The sequence below is a fragment of the Chanodichthys erythropterus genome, chromosome 6, assembly GCF_024489055.1.
Source record: "Chanodichthys erythropterus isolate Z2021 chromosome 6, ASM2448905v1, whole genome shotgun sequence".
NCBI classification, from domain to species: domain Eukaryota; kingdom Metazoa; phylum Chordata; class Actinopteri; order Cypriniformes; family Xenocyprididae; genus Chanodichthys; species Chanodichthys erythropterus.
This window is the reverse complement of record NC_090226.1, coordinates 28864031-28878293: the sequence shown is the minus strand read 5'-3', so window position 1 is coordinate 28878293 and position 14263 is coordinate 28864031. Positions and strand designations below refer to the sequence as shown.

The 14263-nt window shown below is 36.0% G+C and overlaps 1 protein-coding gene across 2 annotated transcripts; it reads right to left on the bottom strand.

Moving 5' to 3' along the window:
• Nucleotides 1-4766: 4766 nt before the first annotated feature.
• ccl25b (chemokine (C-C motif) ligand 25b) lies at nucleotides 4767-6420 on the bottom strand. 2 transcript variants are annotated; one of them, XM_067387444.1, is made up of 4 exons: nucleotides 6232-6420; nucleotides 6009-6098; nucleotides 5509-5626; nucleotides 4771-5335 (listed from the first exon to the last, which is right to left on the bottom strand). In XM_067387444.1, exons 2-4 carry the CDS (start codon nucleotides 6070-6072, stop codon nucleotides 5233-5235), a joined length of 285 nt encoding a protein of 94 aa, XP_067243545.1. In that variant the 5' UTR covers nucleotides 6073-6098; nucleotides 6232-6420; the 3' UTR covers nucleotides 4771-5232. The 2 variants fall into 2 exon arrangements, with proteins under 2 accessions (XP_067243546.1, XP_067243545.1); XM_067387445.1 differs by lacking the exon at nucleotides 6232-6420 and having other exon boundaries at nucleotides 4767-5335; nucleotides 6009-6094.
• Between the last annotated feature and the right edge of the window lie 7843 nt (nucleotides 6421-14263).

Genomic DNA, 14263 nt, shown 5'->3' with positions numbered 1-14263 from the left:
GAAAATTCCAAAAAGAAAAAGTACACTTTAAATACCCGGATGATGCACTTATTTAATGGAAAAAACGAAGTGTGGAATGTTGGACACTTCGTGCACTCAACTGTCGCAGCTTTAATTACGTAGTGGAGGGGAAGGGAGGATCAGACTCCATTGTTAAATGACAAAATAACCTTATACAATTCACGCACTACATGGATGAGTGCATAGTGCACAAGTACATAGTGTATAAGTGCATAGTGTATAGTGCGTCATTTGGGACGCAACTTATGGGTTTTTTGAATGGGTTTTTGCTAAATCGCCTGAAATAAGGTCTGTGGTTAACAAAGCCTCTAAATACTTTCACGTTTTGATCTATGACATAAAACACACCAGTTATAACCCACTTGTGATTTTTTAAACTTTTACTGTGTCTTAAAATCGGCGGTTGCTAACAAATTGCTAAAAGGGACTACTTTCTTTGGCGGGGACTTTAGACGTCATCATGACAAACAGGACATTTGGACAGCATTTCTCATGAAAAAGTGGATAAGTATTCATACACAGCGCAGATCATAATCAGTGAGCATGTTTTTAAATAGAGTTGTTTTCTAAATAAAGTTTGAGGACGCTTGGTGGTGACGACGTTGATCCGCGACCATGGTGTGCTGTAGTCCGTTTATAGCCTACTGTTAGCCTTTTATATCTGACAACGTTATTTAGGCTTCAAAATCTATAAATGATGTGTTAACTTGTAAAGATTATCTTGATAGACAAAACGTGTCAGTGTCATAACCCTTTGTTAAACACAGAGCTTATTTTCTGTGATTTTCCAAAAGTCTATGGGAAAAATGAATAGGCTTTCAGTCGAGGGAACCCGTGCGCCGCTAACTTCCGGGTTGGCCTACAAAAACGCGTCATCCCTGGGGCACTCTATTTGTATGCTACTTCCGCCGCCTCACCGGAAGTTGTACCCACGTTCTCTTTTACAGTAGCGCCCCGCGGAAACAGGTGGATGTACATCGCATAAACAATGTTCACACAGCTAATATAACCCTCAAATGGATCTTTACAAGATGTTCGTCATGCCAGCTGTATGCATGCTTCGAATTATGTGAGTAAAGTATTTATTTAGATGGTTACGTTTGATTCTGTGTGAGTTTGAGGCTGTGCTCTGTGGCTAAAGCTAACATTACACACTGTTGGAGAGATTTATAAAGAATGAAGTTGTGTTTATGAATTATACAGACTGCACGTGTTTAAAAATGAAAATAGCAACGACTCTCGTCTCCCTGAATACAGTAAGAAACGATGGTAACTTTAACCACATTTAACAGTACATTAGCAACATGCTAACAAAACATTTAGAAAGACAATTTACAAATATGACTAAAAAGATCATGATATCATGAATCATGTCAGTTATTATTGCTCCATCTGCTATTTTTCGCTGTTGTTCTTGCTTGCTTACCTTGTCTGTGCACAGATCCAGACGTTAATACTGCCTTTCCTTGTCTAATGCGTCGAATGGGCTGGCATTATGCAAATATTGGGGTCATACATATTAATGATCCCGACTGTTACGTAACAGTCGGTGTTATGTTGAGATCCGAGTGTTTTTCAGAAGTCTTTTAAACAAATGAGATTTACATAAGAAGGAGGAAACAATGGGGTTTGAAACTCAATGTTTGTCTTTTCCATGTACTGAACTCTTGTTATTCAACTATGCCGAGGTAAATTCAAATTCTGATTCTAGGGCACCTTTAAAAGACTTGGAATACAATATAAATGGACTATGTTTAGGGTGCATTTATGGTGTTTTTGTCTTTATTTGAAATGTGAAAGCTTATGATGAGTGTGTTATCAGTTAACATTTAGTAAACTTCTTTTGAGTCCCACAAAAGAAAGAGAGTCGTGTGGTTTTGAAACTATTTAATAGAATTTTCCATTTGAAAAAAGTATAGTTCATTCTAATTTGCAAATACATGTCAACTAACTCTCAATAGAGTATTAGTAGACTGTCTGCTTAATATCTGCTAACTTGTAAATCGTGATGTTGATGCTCCCCCAACTATGTCAACTTTTTCTAGCAACCCGTACCCTAACACCCCTATAACCTTACAGGCAAGGCAAGGCAATGACGTACGGTACATCAAACTGCCAAAGTCACGTGATTTCAGTAAATGAGGCTTTGTTACATCATCAGTGTTTCGAAACGTTTCGAAATTTCAATAGTTCACGTGACTTTGGCAGTCTGATACATGCTTGGAACCACTGATTCAAAACAAAAGATTCATAAAGCTTCAAGAAGAAGTGTTTTGAAATCGCCCATCACTAGATATTGTTGAATAAAGTCGTTATTTTGTTTTTTTGCCACACAAAAAGTATTCTCGTCGCTTCATAACATTAAGGTTGAACCACTGTAGTCACATGAACTGTTTTAAATATGACTTTAGTAGCTTTCTGGGCATCTGAAAGTATAAATTATCTTGCTGGCAATGGAGGCCTCACTGAGCCATCGGATTTTATCAAAAATATCTTAATTTGTGTTCTGAAGATGAAAGTAATGGGCGATTTCAAAACACTGCTTTACGAATCTTTTGTTCCGAATCGAGACTGTCCTCGAAAAAAAACCGACCCTATAGGTCGTTTTTCAAGGACCTTATTACGACCTATATTTAAATTTTGAAGTCATGCGCCCTCTAGTGGGTGTGAAAATAATGACAGTGTCGTGTTACGTCTGTCGTCATGAAATGACATATGACTATCATTACCAATCAAAATGCGTGTTCATTTAAATGCAATGCAGACTTTTTACACCATTTTTCTATTTTCATTTAGCAAAACTCATTTTTTATTAACGACTACACCTACCCCATCCCTAAACCTACCCTTAGTGATTTATAGTGCATATACATTTTATGAGCACATGCATTCCCTGGGATCAAACCCACGATAGCATAATCACATGATTGCATATTGCATGATTGCATACAAACGACCTATATGGTTGGAGAACATGTTGTCCGAATCAGTGGTTCGGAGCGCGACTGCCAAATTCAGAAGATGAACGAAGGACTTACGGGTGTGGAATGACATGAGGGTGAGTAATTAATGACAGAATTTTCATTTTTGGGTCAACTAACCCTTCAATTAAATGCTACAATACTAATTCTGACTATCTGAATCACTAAATTCGGGGTTTCCCTGCTTTGGTTCATGAGACACACTAGTAGCAACTCCCAGCTTCCTGGTGACCTCCTACCCTTCAATAGGGATGGAGTTATTCCGACACCTTCCGCCTCTAAAAGCTTCCAGTATCCCTTTGACCCCTCAATGAGGGGAGTTATCAGCAACCTCTGATGGCTTTCGGTAAGACACCAGCCTGCAGCCAAGGACCTGGCGTCCCACATTCATGTCTGAGTGTGTGCGTAAACTCACTGTCTCAATTCCCAATTCTCTCCACTCACTGTAAAAAGTAATACGCTCTATCTACTCAACAAAATTGTGGCAACAGATTACAAGCACTATTATTAATTAAATTTAACATATAAGTATTGAGTTATAATTAATCAAATGAATTCCTTAAAAGTCAACCATTTAAAATGGGTAAAATTAGCAAACACCATTACAAAACCCCAAACTGACAAATGAAACACTGATCACCATAATGGTAACCAAGCATTTTCAATAAAATCAACACCAACTTCTAAACCTCTGTTAATTCGTGTGTTTCTGTTTCCTTCAGTGATTCTGCTTGTTATCATCAGGTGTCTTCAAAGTTGGCGATAAAAAATAAAGAGTTCTTAATTCATCTTTGACGTCTGCCTGCTATTCAGATGTTTTTGTTTATATATTGCTTAAATTTTACTTGTTTTAAATGGTTGACATTTAATGAATTAATTTGATTAATTCTAACTCAATTCTATTTGTTGAACTGAATTAATAATATTGCTTGTAATCTGTGGCCAACATTTTTAGTAGATATAGTGCATTAATTTTTACAGTGCAGACAGCCCTAATCAAAAATAAATAAAATCTTAACTAAAAGTATATTATAAAGAGAATTAAAGATTAAATATGATGATACATAGATCAATAGGCGCATAAGAAATAAAAAATATAATGCAAAAGAAATCAAATTAATTAATTTGAGGCACCCCGTCTGAATGGAAGAGTCAGAGAGTTTTGGTTTGTTATTACAAAGCACACTTTTTAAAAGTGTACTTAATTGTGTTAAGAAGTGTATTCGCTTTCTCTTTTAATGTATCTATTTGCAAGTACATTGTTAAATACAATTATTATTGCCCGCACAGCAAGAACAAATGGATGCGATGACAGGTTTAGATTCAGGGTATTTGAATCACAGCTATTTGGCATGAAATAGAGAAACTATACTCAGTAATTCATCCCACCCCAGCAAGTTTAGGCATCACCTGTCATACCTCATAGTGATACTTTGGCATTTGAAAGATGCAGAGATAAGAATCCCCGAAATCAATTTTAAAGAGCTTAAGCAAGAACAAACGTGTTTCAGTGGCATGGAACCAACTGGGAAATAAATGTATTTGCTTTGAAAGGCCCTGAAAGGCAGACTTATTTTATAACCAAGCTTTTCTCATTAAGCAATTAATATTTAATTTAAAGGCTAAATAAAGCAGTGTATCAATTTTTGGTTGTTTAAAATAACCTACTAAAATACAGCAGTAATAATAATAATATATGCTAGAGTATTGTCATAGAAATAGCACACGAAAGAAAAATACATGACAATTTATTTAAATGTACAATTGCAACACTTTATTATATATTTAAGGCATGAAATGTATACTGCCCTCTTACCAACTCAAACACACACTCACTCACACACACACACACACACACACACACACACACACACACACACACACACTTAAATGCAGGCTATGCAGTTCACAGGTTACATGTATATTCGACTAAAACATCAAAAAAGGGCAAAAATATATACATACAATTTTATAAGATTCAGTGGAGCTTGGAAATGAACAAACATTCACAGTTCATACATTCATATTGTTCTAATACAATGAACAGAAGCAAACCAATACAGTTCATTATGAACCTCGGCATGAAGATAGCAATTCATAGTCTGATGTAGATAATATATGAATCAGCAGGAGTGATGGTGTTATAAACTGTAATTTTAGTGTGTCATATAAACATTTTCGGGCTAAAATCACAACAGTTTCGTCTGCAGTGGCGTGATCAAATCTGTCTCTACTTAGTGCCTGTTTTTTTCCCATCTATTTTCTGCATGAGTTGTTGCACCCAGTTTTGTCTTGGATCAGCACAGAGCGTCTTTGATTTCTTCAGCTTGAAACTGTTTGGAGACCAGAAAACGAAAAATTAGAAAAAAAGACATGCATATCTCTGCAACCGTGGCTGTTAAACTGCTATGTAATTGCTGCAAGGCAACCCAGTGTTACTGGAATCATGAATTCAAGCTTTCCAAGTGATTGTGTTTTATGTGCTTGATTAAAAAAGCATACTCACACAATAGCAGGAATGTTGCACCCTCCATCTGTTTCCTGCACTCTGTAACTCTCAATGTTTCTTCTCATGCTCTTCCTCACTCCTACAATGTACTTCAAACAGCAGTTTTCATAGGAACCTGAGAATAAATCAAAATGATATTTAGTCATTCTATCTATCTATCTATCTATCTATCTATCTATCTATCTATCTATCTATCTATCTATCTATCTATCTATCTATCTATCTATCTATCTATCTTTGTGTATTTTTGCAAAAGCACTTCACATCATTTTTTCTTAATTTATCTTTTTTTAATTTCCTGTTAAAATCTTACAAAAACAATTATGCTGAAATGTTTTAGAATCTGATCACCTATTTGTGTATATATAATACATGTATGTAAATGTACACAATTATTTTTATATATATTATAATATAACTATATAACTATAATATAACTTAATATCACATTATCGCTGCAAAATGGAAATTATCTCACTTAATTAGCCAATTCTTACCTTGTGCGACACTGGGATACATGCAAGCCAACAGCAGGATCAAAACCAGAATTTGAAACTTCATGGCTGAATGCTGTGTTTCCAAATAAGCTGCAAGAAAAGACAAGGAAATGTTTAGTATGAGCAGTTTTCATTTCATTATTTGCATCCACCAGCCAATATAATAAATAACATGTGGCTCAAATGTGCAAAATAATAGCTAGACCGCATGTCTCATCTTTACCTCAAAGGTTCTCAGAAGAATGATGTTTTTCTTCACGGCTAAAGCTGCTCTTATCTCCTCCTCTGTTTAGTTAACACTTTATATAGCTACAAAACCTGATACTTTGCCACACCCCCTGTCACATTTTGCCTAGATTTTACTTTCTGCTGCATTAGACGCTGTTAATAGAGTGGATCCTTTCGATTGACTTTCAATGTTGTTTTGACAAATCGCAGTTGACTTAAGAGTTCCCGCACTAAAAACATAAACAGGATCTCTAATATCTCAAACCTCTATATTTGGTCAGTAGGGAGATGTTTTAGCATGAGAGATGAAACCGCTGGGAGTCTGGAGTTTTTTTACAGCCCCCCATTTCTCACCCCTGCCATTATTGCACAATACAACATCTTTGCCCAAACACTTTCCCCCTTAAACATCTGCTTTAGAACTTTTTATGGTCTGTATGCCAATAAAAACAGAAAAAAAGCAAATGAAATGCAATATTGTGCAACAAGATTCCCCTAAATTGATTGCGCGTTTGAAAATGTCCAGCGGTGCATGTTGTATATTTATGTCAAATAATCTCTTCCTCCTTTATGAGTGTGATGACCATTCAGTAACTTGGTGAATCTTGGCCCCTGACCTGACCTAAACTGCAGAGAATTTTGTTTCTTAAGGGAGCTGTAAATGGTTTAGTGACAGGCACATAACAGCCAGTGATATTGTGCAGGTTTTTACCAGTAACAACAATAAGATAGTGTACTCACAGCTCACTTCTGCTGCTTTTGGGGGAATTCCAAGACATTTGACCAGGACATAAGAATCTCATCATTGAATTGATGCATCTTACTTGTTACAGACATTTAGAGGCTGTCGTACCTTTACAGTTTTTTTTTTAGTTTTTTTTTTTTTTTACAATTGCTAGTATAAATGTACATTTCTCAATACTTAGGTCACTTTTTCAAAACTAAATCTACCAAAACACTTCATGTCTCAAATCAACTCATTCTTCCAGAACACTAGCAAAGGTTTTCACTCAGCAAACACACCTTGTCAATCATAAAACATAGACCTAAAAAACGCTAACATCAGGTAGCATTATACGTTTTCTTTTGTAACATTTCTTTGCAAAACAAGAATGACACTCTCTATTGTTTATAATTCACTGCAGTTTATGACAGATGAACCATGTTTACATTACAGTACAAAATTAATCAGAAGTTTTCCCCTTTGAATGGATGATAATGAAATTGAAAGACTAATGCTTGTGTAGGTGTTCAGTTTCATCTTAGTGCTTTGATAGTATTAGATTTTTTAGATTCAGAATATATTTCATAACAGTATTACTGTAGAAATGCAACATATTTCTGTCTTATTCGTTATTGTTTTGAACTTAAGATTAACAGTTTTGAAAACCGTAAGCAAGCATGTGCAAATTGGCTAGTAGATACACTGAGTTTTGCCGTTTGTTGTGCCATGAGAAAATAATTAATGTAATTTGAAAGATGTAGTCATTGAATGCATTTTTGTGCCAAAGCAATGATAAATGATCCACAGTTTAGCTCATATAGATTTCTGTTCTGCTCACTGTGTGAAGAGGTTTGAAAAAGTGACACAAGTATTGAGAAATGGGTCCTAGCGATTGTAAAAAAAAAAAAAAAAAAAATCTGCAGCAAGGAGTTTCACTTCATCTTGAGACTTGAGGGTAATAAAGTGAGGGTCAGATTTCTGTGACAAATCCACCTCTATTAAAGAGTTCTTCACGTTTTCTTTCAAATAATACTGAGTTTTTGTTTCCCTCAAAGTAAGAAGACACTTCAGCCTGTTCAGGGACCAACACTTTATGTTCCGCAACATAAATGGCTGCAATGTTAAATAGTCCCATATGGAGAACTGTTGTCTTGAACGATTTAGTCTTTTACAACTTTTTGTAAACTTTTTTATTGTCACAAGAACATTCTGCCAGTGTTTCTAGAACTCTGCATAATCGCGTATGTTATTATACTACACTGCAAAAAGGGATGTGCATATTTTACTTATTTATGACATGCCATCATTTGTTTATGACATGCCATCATTCCCCTAACCGCTTTTTTATGAAGTCATATTTCTATAGGCCTATGTTACAGATGGTCTTGATTTCATCTCTCTTTTTTCTGAAGCTTACAGTAGAATTTATGTGACAGCTTAAACATCTTACTCCATTCTCCCAAATAGCTGTGAACATTCCGTATTCTTTTTGCATTGCTTAGAGTAGAAATAATGCAGAAACTATATACTCTTATTGAATTTATTTATATGCTATTGTTTTATTCAGAGTTGTTCGGTAACAGTTCATGGATTTTTCAGTCCTGTGCATGGCAAGCTCTTCAAGAATGAAATAGTCAGTTAAATAAGCATAGATATATGTATATATCTATGGAATAATTAGTATAAAAAGTGTAAACGAAGGTGCGTTCACGCCATGTTGTATTTACTTTAACGATTCTGAACTGTCAAAAGCCTTCATATGCTTTTAGAAATTGTAAATGCAAAAACGCATAATTTTCAGAGAGCTTTGACTTGTCCCACGTGGCTGCTGTACCACCTGACCACTGCAGATTTAAGATGTGTTCAAAGCCACTTGAAGGCAACAAGAGAGCGGCAGGCAGGGTTGGACAAAAATACATCAAAATTTATTTTAAAATAAAATACCAAATACCTTAATTTTAAGTGTATCAAAATAAACTACAAAATACAGCAGCCACACCATGTATCAAAATAAACTACTGTTTTTTTGTAAAAATACTAAAAATACTAAAAAATACTTTTACTAGGGAGCATGAAATTTCATCGCAAACCTTCCATCAATTGGCCTATTTGATCGATCCCTTCACCATTACACTGACTCAGCTGATTAAGTAAACAATGTTTGATAGCAACAGCTTTTCTCCCCCCCGAGTCATGCAATAAATCTGACATATGCAACCAGTTAAAGGCACAATATGTACAGTAGGATTTTTGGATTAAAATATCCAAAAACCACTGGAACAATGTTATATATTTTGTTGACTTGTGTACTTACATTATCCCAAATGTTTCCAAGAATGTTTAAATCCAGAGAAATATGCAATTTTAACCAGGACACATCGCCTATCAATGACATCATAACCGCGTTACCCTTGATTTCCGGTTTTATTTAGTAGAAACCATGGAAACGCAAAAAAAACATATCTAATATGATAAACAGCGCTGCGTTACCCCATATATGCAAGACCGGAAAAAGCGGAAGCGGCGACTGTGGCATGATAAAAGTTGTCTGCTCTTGAGATGTGTGTCGCGCTCGTCTCTCATTAGCAATCTCTCCAGTAGCTTCGTTCAGCTCCAACATCACTCGCCCTGCTCTGCTTCATACTACAGTAACGTTAATACTCTCATCCATAAACATGATTTCTGCCCGAGTCCCGTCGGATCCTTTTCCCCTGGCTGTAGACTTGAAGACAACACATCCCATGATTTCACAAAATCAAGGATAAGCGACTGAAAAAGCGACCTCTAGTGGTGAAAATTTACATACTGTGGCTTTAACAGATCAAATATTCACATATCCCTGTGATCTCCCAGATGAAGGTTAGTTTTAATGTAACCCACAGTTTGCGAATGACTTGTAATTGTATCCTAATTTAGTTATTTGGTGTTTGGTAACAAAGGGCCTACTTTGCATCAGCAAGACTGACTCAATGACAAACAAGTCATTCATAAGAAGACAACTGATGGCACCTGTATTCATGTCAGCTAGTTTCTAACTAATTAATCGATTGATTGTTAATCATAGTATAGGGGGCTGCTGCTCGGTATAATAGTTTTCAAGAACATGATGTAAATTGGTAAACTATTTAGCCTAGGCTACTAAAACGAACAACAAAACTTAACATCTGTTCTGAACTCAACAAGTCTGGGCAAACTATTAAGCACCAACCAGAGGCCATATTTTTATGATCATTTATACATCATCATGTAGATTTCTTAAAAAATATTTTACAGTATTTTAAAACTACAAAAATACATAACACTAAAGTATTTTGATACAAAATACAAAGCCATTTTCATCAACCCTATCAAATACAAATTACAAAATACTATTTTGTATTTGAAATACATATTTGAAATACATGTATCATAAATACTGCCCATCCCTGGTGGCAGGATTCAAATGAGGATTGTGTTTTGAAAGATTGGACTGAGTAATGGCAGTCTGGCACGGCTGTACTGTGACTGGACCGGAGATGGAGGAAGGAGATGGAAAAGGATGAGATAAGGGGAAAGATGGAAAGGGAAAACAGGTAGGGACTAAAAATAAAAATCTGAAGAAGAAAAGGAAGGCTAGTACATTAGGTACAAGTAGTAACTCGGATTTGAGTGTTGAGGAGAGTGATATGTGTACATCAGAGGAAAGTGATGATGAAGAGTATAAAGTGGTTATCAAGTTTCGGGAGGAAGGAGGAGTGGAAGGTGTAAATCCGGTTAGACTGACATCGGCATTAAAAAAAAGCGATCGGTGATATAATCGGTCATATAATCGGCGTCAGTATGACATTCGGATGTAACAGGGCTTACATGGGAAACAGTGAGAGATGATCTCAAACATCAGTCAGGAATCATGGGTTAGTTAATATTAATCATGGTAATACTATGTAAAGTTCCTGAACGTAATTTAGAAAGGAGCGAGCCCATCTAATCTTCCAATCAACAGCCAGAGTATATAAGCAGCTGCTTACCTCTCCTCAGTCTCAGCTGTTCCAACATCCCTCCACCTCCCCAAATTCCACCTTCATCTCAGGTACCTTGCCCTATGTAATCATATCCTATATTTATTCACTGTGGGGGGTATATCAGAATTCGAGTTGAAGCTGCTTCATCAAGCCCCTCATCAGTGGACAGCAAGCCAAATTAGCTAACCAAATACCTTAAAGATTATATGGGCAAACAAACTTGTTAATACAATGGAATGCCCGAAGCCTGATAGCAAATGGGCAAGAGTTTAAAAGTTTTGTTGGTGAAATGGTACAGAAGCCAGATGTTATTTGCATTCAGGAGACCTGGCTTAGACCAAATCTGGATTTTGTGATACAGGGGTATGTGGTTGTTCGTCGAGATAGAAATGAAGTAAATGGGGGAGGATGTGCTACTTTTATTAAACAGAGGCTCCCATATAGGACCCTGGGATTGGGAAAGGAGTTGAAATATTTACAATCCATGTAGGAGATTGGAATTGGATACAATGGAAGATGTTGAGGGACAGGACAGACGGAAAGTAGTGTGGTGTGGGGATTTTAACATTCACAGTACACTTTGGGGTGGGAAGAAGTTGGATAAAAATGGTTGGGTGATAAAGGAGTTGTTGGATTTGAAAGGGCTAGTGTGTCTTGATGGTAGAGGAACAAGGACTGATATGGTTTCTGGAAATGAGCCGACGTTAGACCTTACTTTTACTTCCAATGATATAGCGAGATTATATGAATGGATATCGACACTATAGATAATAAAATACTCCTAGATCGACTACAAAATTACACTGGTATTCAGGGACAGGCATTACAGTGGTTTAGGTCGTACCTATCAGACGGTCACAATTTTGTTTATAAATGGGGAAAAATCTAAGATAACGATAGTAAACTATGGAGTGCTGCAAGGATCAGTGTTAGGCCCTCTGCTATTTTCAATATACATGCTGCCACTCGGCAATATTATAAGAAAACATGGAATTAATTTCCACTGCTATGCCGATGATACTCAGTTATATATTTCAACACAACCAGATGAAATCTCTAAATTATCCAATCTGACAGAGTGTGTTAAAAAAGTAAAACATTGGATGACTAGTAATTTTCTTCTATTTAATTCAGATAAGACTGCAGTATTACTTATTGGGCCAAAAACCTGTACACAGAATCTTTCAGACTACAATCTGCATTTGTCCTTTGAAAATCATATTTCATATGTTACAAAAACAGCCTTCTTCCACCTCAGAAACATTTCTAAGATACGGAATATGTTATCTATTTCTGATGCAGAAAAGTTAGTTCATGCTTTCATGACGTTTCGACTAGATTACTGTAATGCATTATTAGCTGGTTGTCCTGCTTCCTCAATAAACAAGCTACAATTAGTACAAAATGCAGCTGCTAGAGTTCTTACCAGGTCAAGAAAATATGATCATATAACACCAATTTTATCATCTCTACACTGGTTACCTATTAAGTTCCGTATCGATTATAAAGTATTGCTAATGACCTATAAGGCTCTAAATGGTTTATCTCATGTGTACTTACCTGATCTTCTATCGCCCTACAATCCTTCACGCTCTTTAAGATCACAAAACTCTGGACTTCTGGTTGTACCTAGGATATCTAAGTCCACTAAAGGAGGGAGAGCGCTTTCACATTTGGCTCCGAAACTCTGGAATAGCCTTCCTGATAATGTTCGGGGCTCAGACTCGCTCACCCAGTTTAAATCTAGATTAAAGACGCATCTGTTTAGCCAAGCATTCTCATAATGCATCTCATATCAGATCAATTGCACATGACTATCTTTGCTTAATGTTATGAACAGCAGCTACGCTAATTATTCTCCATTTGCTTTTCTGTTTTACCTCGGGACGGGTGACTAGAGAGGACATGAGCTTCAGTTTGGATCCAGCCTCTTAAGAAGACCTCAGATGACCAACACCTATGACGAGACGGTGCCAACTCCTGTGAGGACTTCAGAAGACGCAATCATCTGGATCAACATGCACAATTTCTATATCCTAATTATTGTTGATGTATTTCATTTTTCCAGGAGCTCATTGCTTCTACCTTCAGTTAAACTGCTAACAGTGAATTTAAATTAATTGCCTAAATTATTACATTATTTGCTAACTGCATTCTTTAAATTGTAATGTTGACATGCATTCTCTGTAAAGCTGCTTTGAAATTATATGTATTGTGAAAAGCGCTATAAAAATAAATGTGAATTGAATTGAATTGAATTGAATGGGAAGAGTCGACAGTAGTAAGTGATCATTTTCCTATATTATGCTCTCTGAAGAAAGAGTAGGGAGATGGGTGTTTGGTAAAACTAATTAGGCAAAATTCAAGGATTTATGTGAGGAAAGGTCCAGCTAACCTTTCCTCACATAAATCCTTGAATTTTGCCTTGAATTTTGGGGAGGTTAGAGATATGGATATTACAGTTTTTCTCAATTGCTAAAACACTAAAACCCATTGGCTGAACAAAGTTCTCAGTTGCCTGACCTCATTTAACTAATTGTGCAGGTAGGGAATTTGCAGATCTCACTTCAGCAAAACTCTAAACACATTCTCATTCTCAAAACACATTATGCACTGTAATGCACATGTCGTCCATACTGGTAAACACAAGTGGCAACAATCAAATACAAATAGAGAACACATGTCATTGTTTGAACACAACCACTTGTAACGAAATGTAGCGGTTATTAATCAATTTATGGATGAAATATGAATATAATAATTCATAAGGTTATGAATAAATTATGATTCATATATCGACCCAACGGGGAATTAAACATATATCGTGAATCAATTACAACGAATTATAATCAATTACATATATGATTAGTTCTGGTTTAATAATTATTTAGAGAAACTGTTAGTTTGTCCAGCAAACTAAGTCCCTCACAGAATATTATAAACAAAGTTATCTGGCTATGAAAATAACCTGCTATTATAACATCAAAGCATAAAACGATCGAAAAACGTTAAAGTGACTTGGGTTTTCAGCTGAAAGAACAAACAGAACAATCGAGCGTGAATAACGTTTTAATATGCAAACTACGAATACAGAGGTTATACATCTAAATATATATACAAGAAAATACACACCTATGTACAAGAATAGAAGTAGAGAAGGAAAGAGAGAGAGCAAGTAGCAAACTCACAACCAGTCCTAAGCCAGCACGGAAATCGGTTTCATCATCTAAGATTGAGAAACGGCAGTATACTTGCATTGGTTGCGTGTGTCGAATTTCAGGTTAGCGCTGGTGCAGTTCGTC

Bases quoted from the DNA above. Each gene is read 5' to 3' on its own strand.
- ccl25b (XM_067387444.1), bottom strand. From the start codon at position 6,072: ATGAAGTTTCAAATTCTGGTTTTGATCCTGCTGTTGGCTTGCATGTAT. The intron at 5,627-6,008 runs GTAAGAATTGGC...ATTTATTCTCAG, and splicing joins GTATCCCAGTGTCGCACAAG to GTTCCTATGAAAACTGCTGT. The intron at 5,336-5,508 runs GTGAGTATGCTT...GTCTCCAAACAG, and splicing joins TGCAACATTCCTGCTATTGT to TTTCAAGCTGAAGAAATCAA.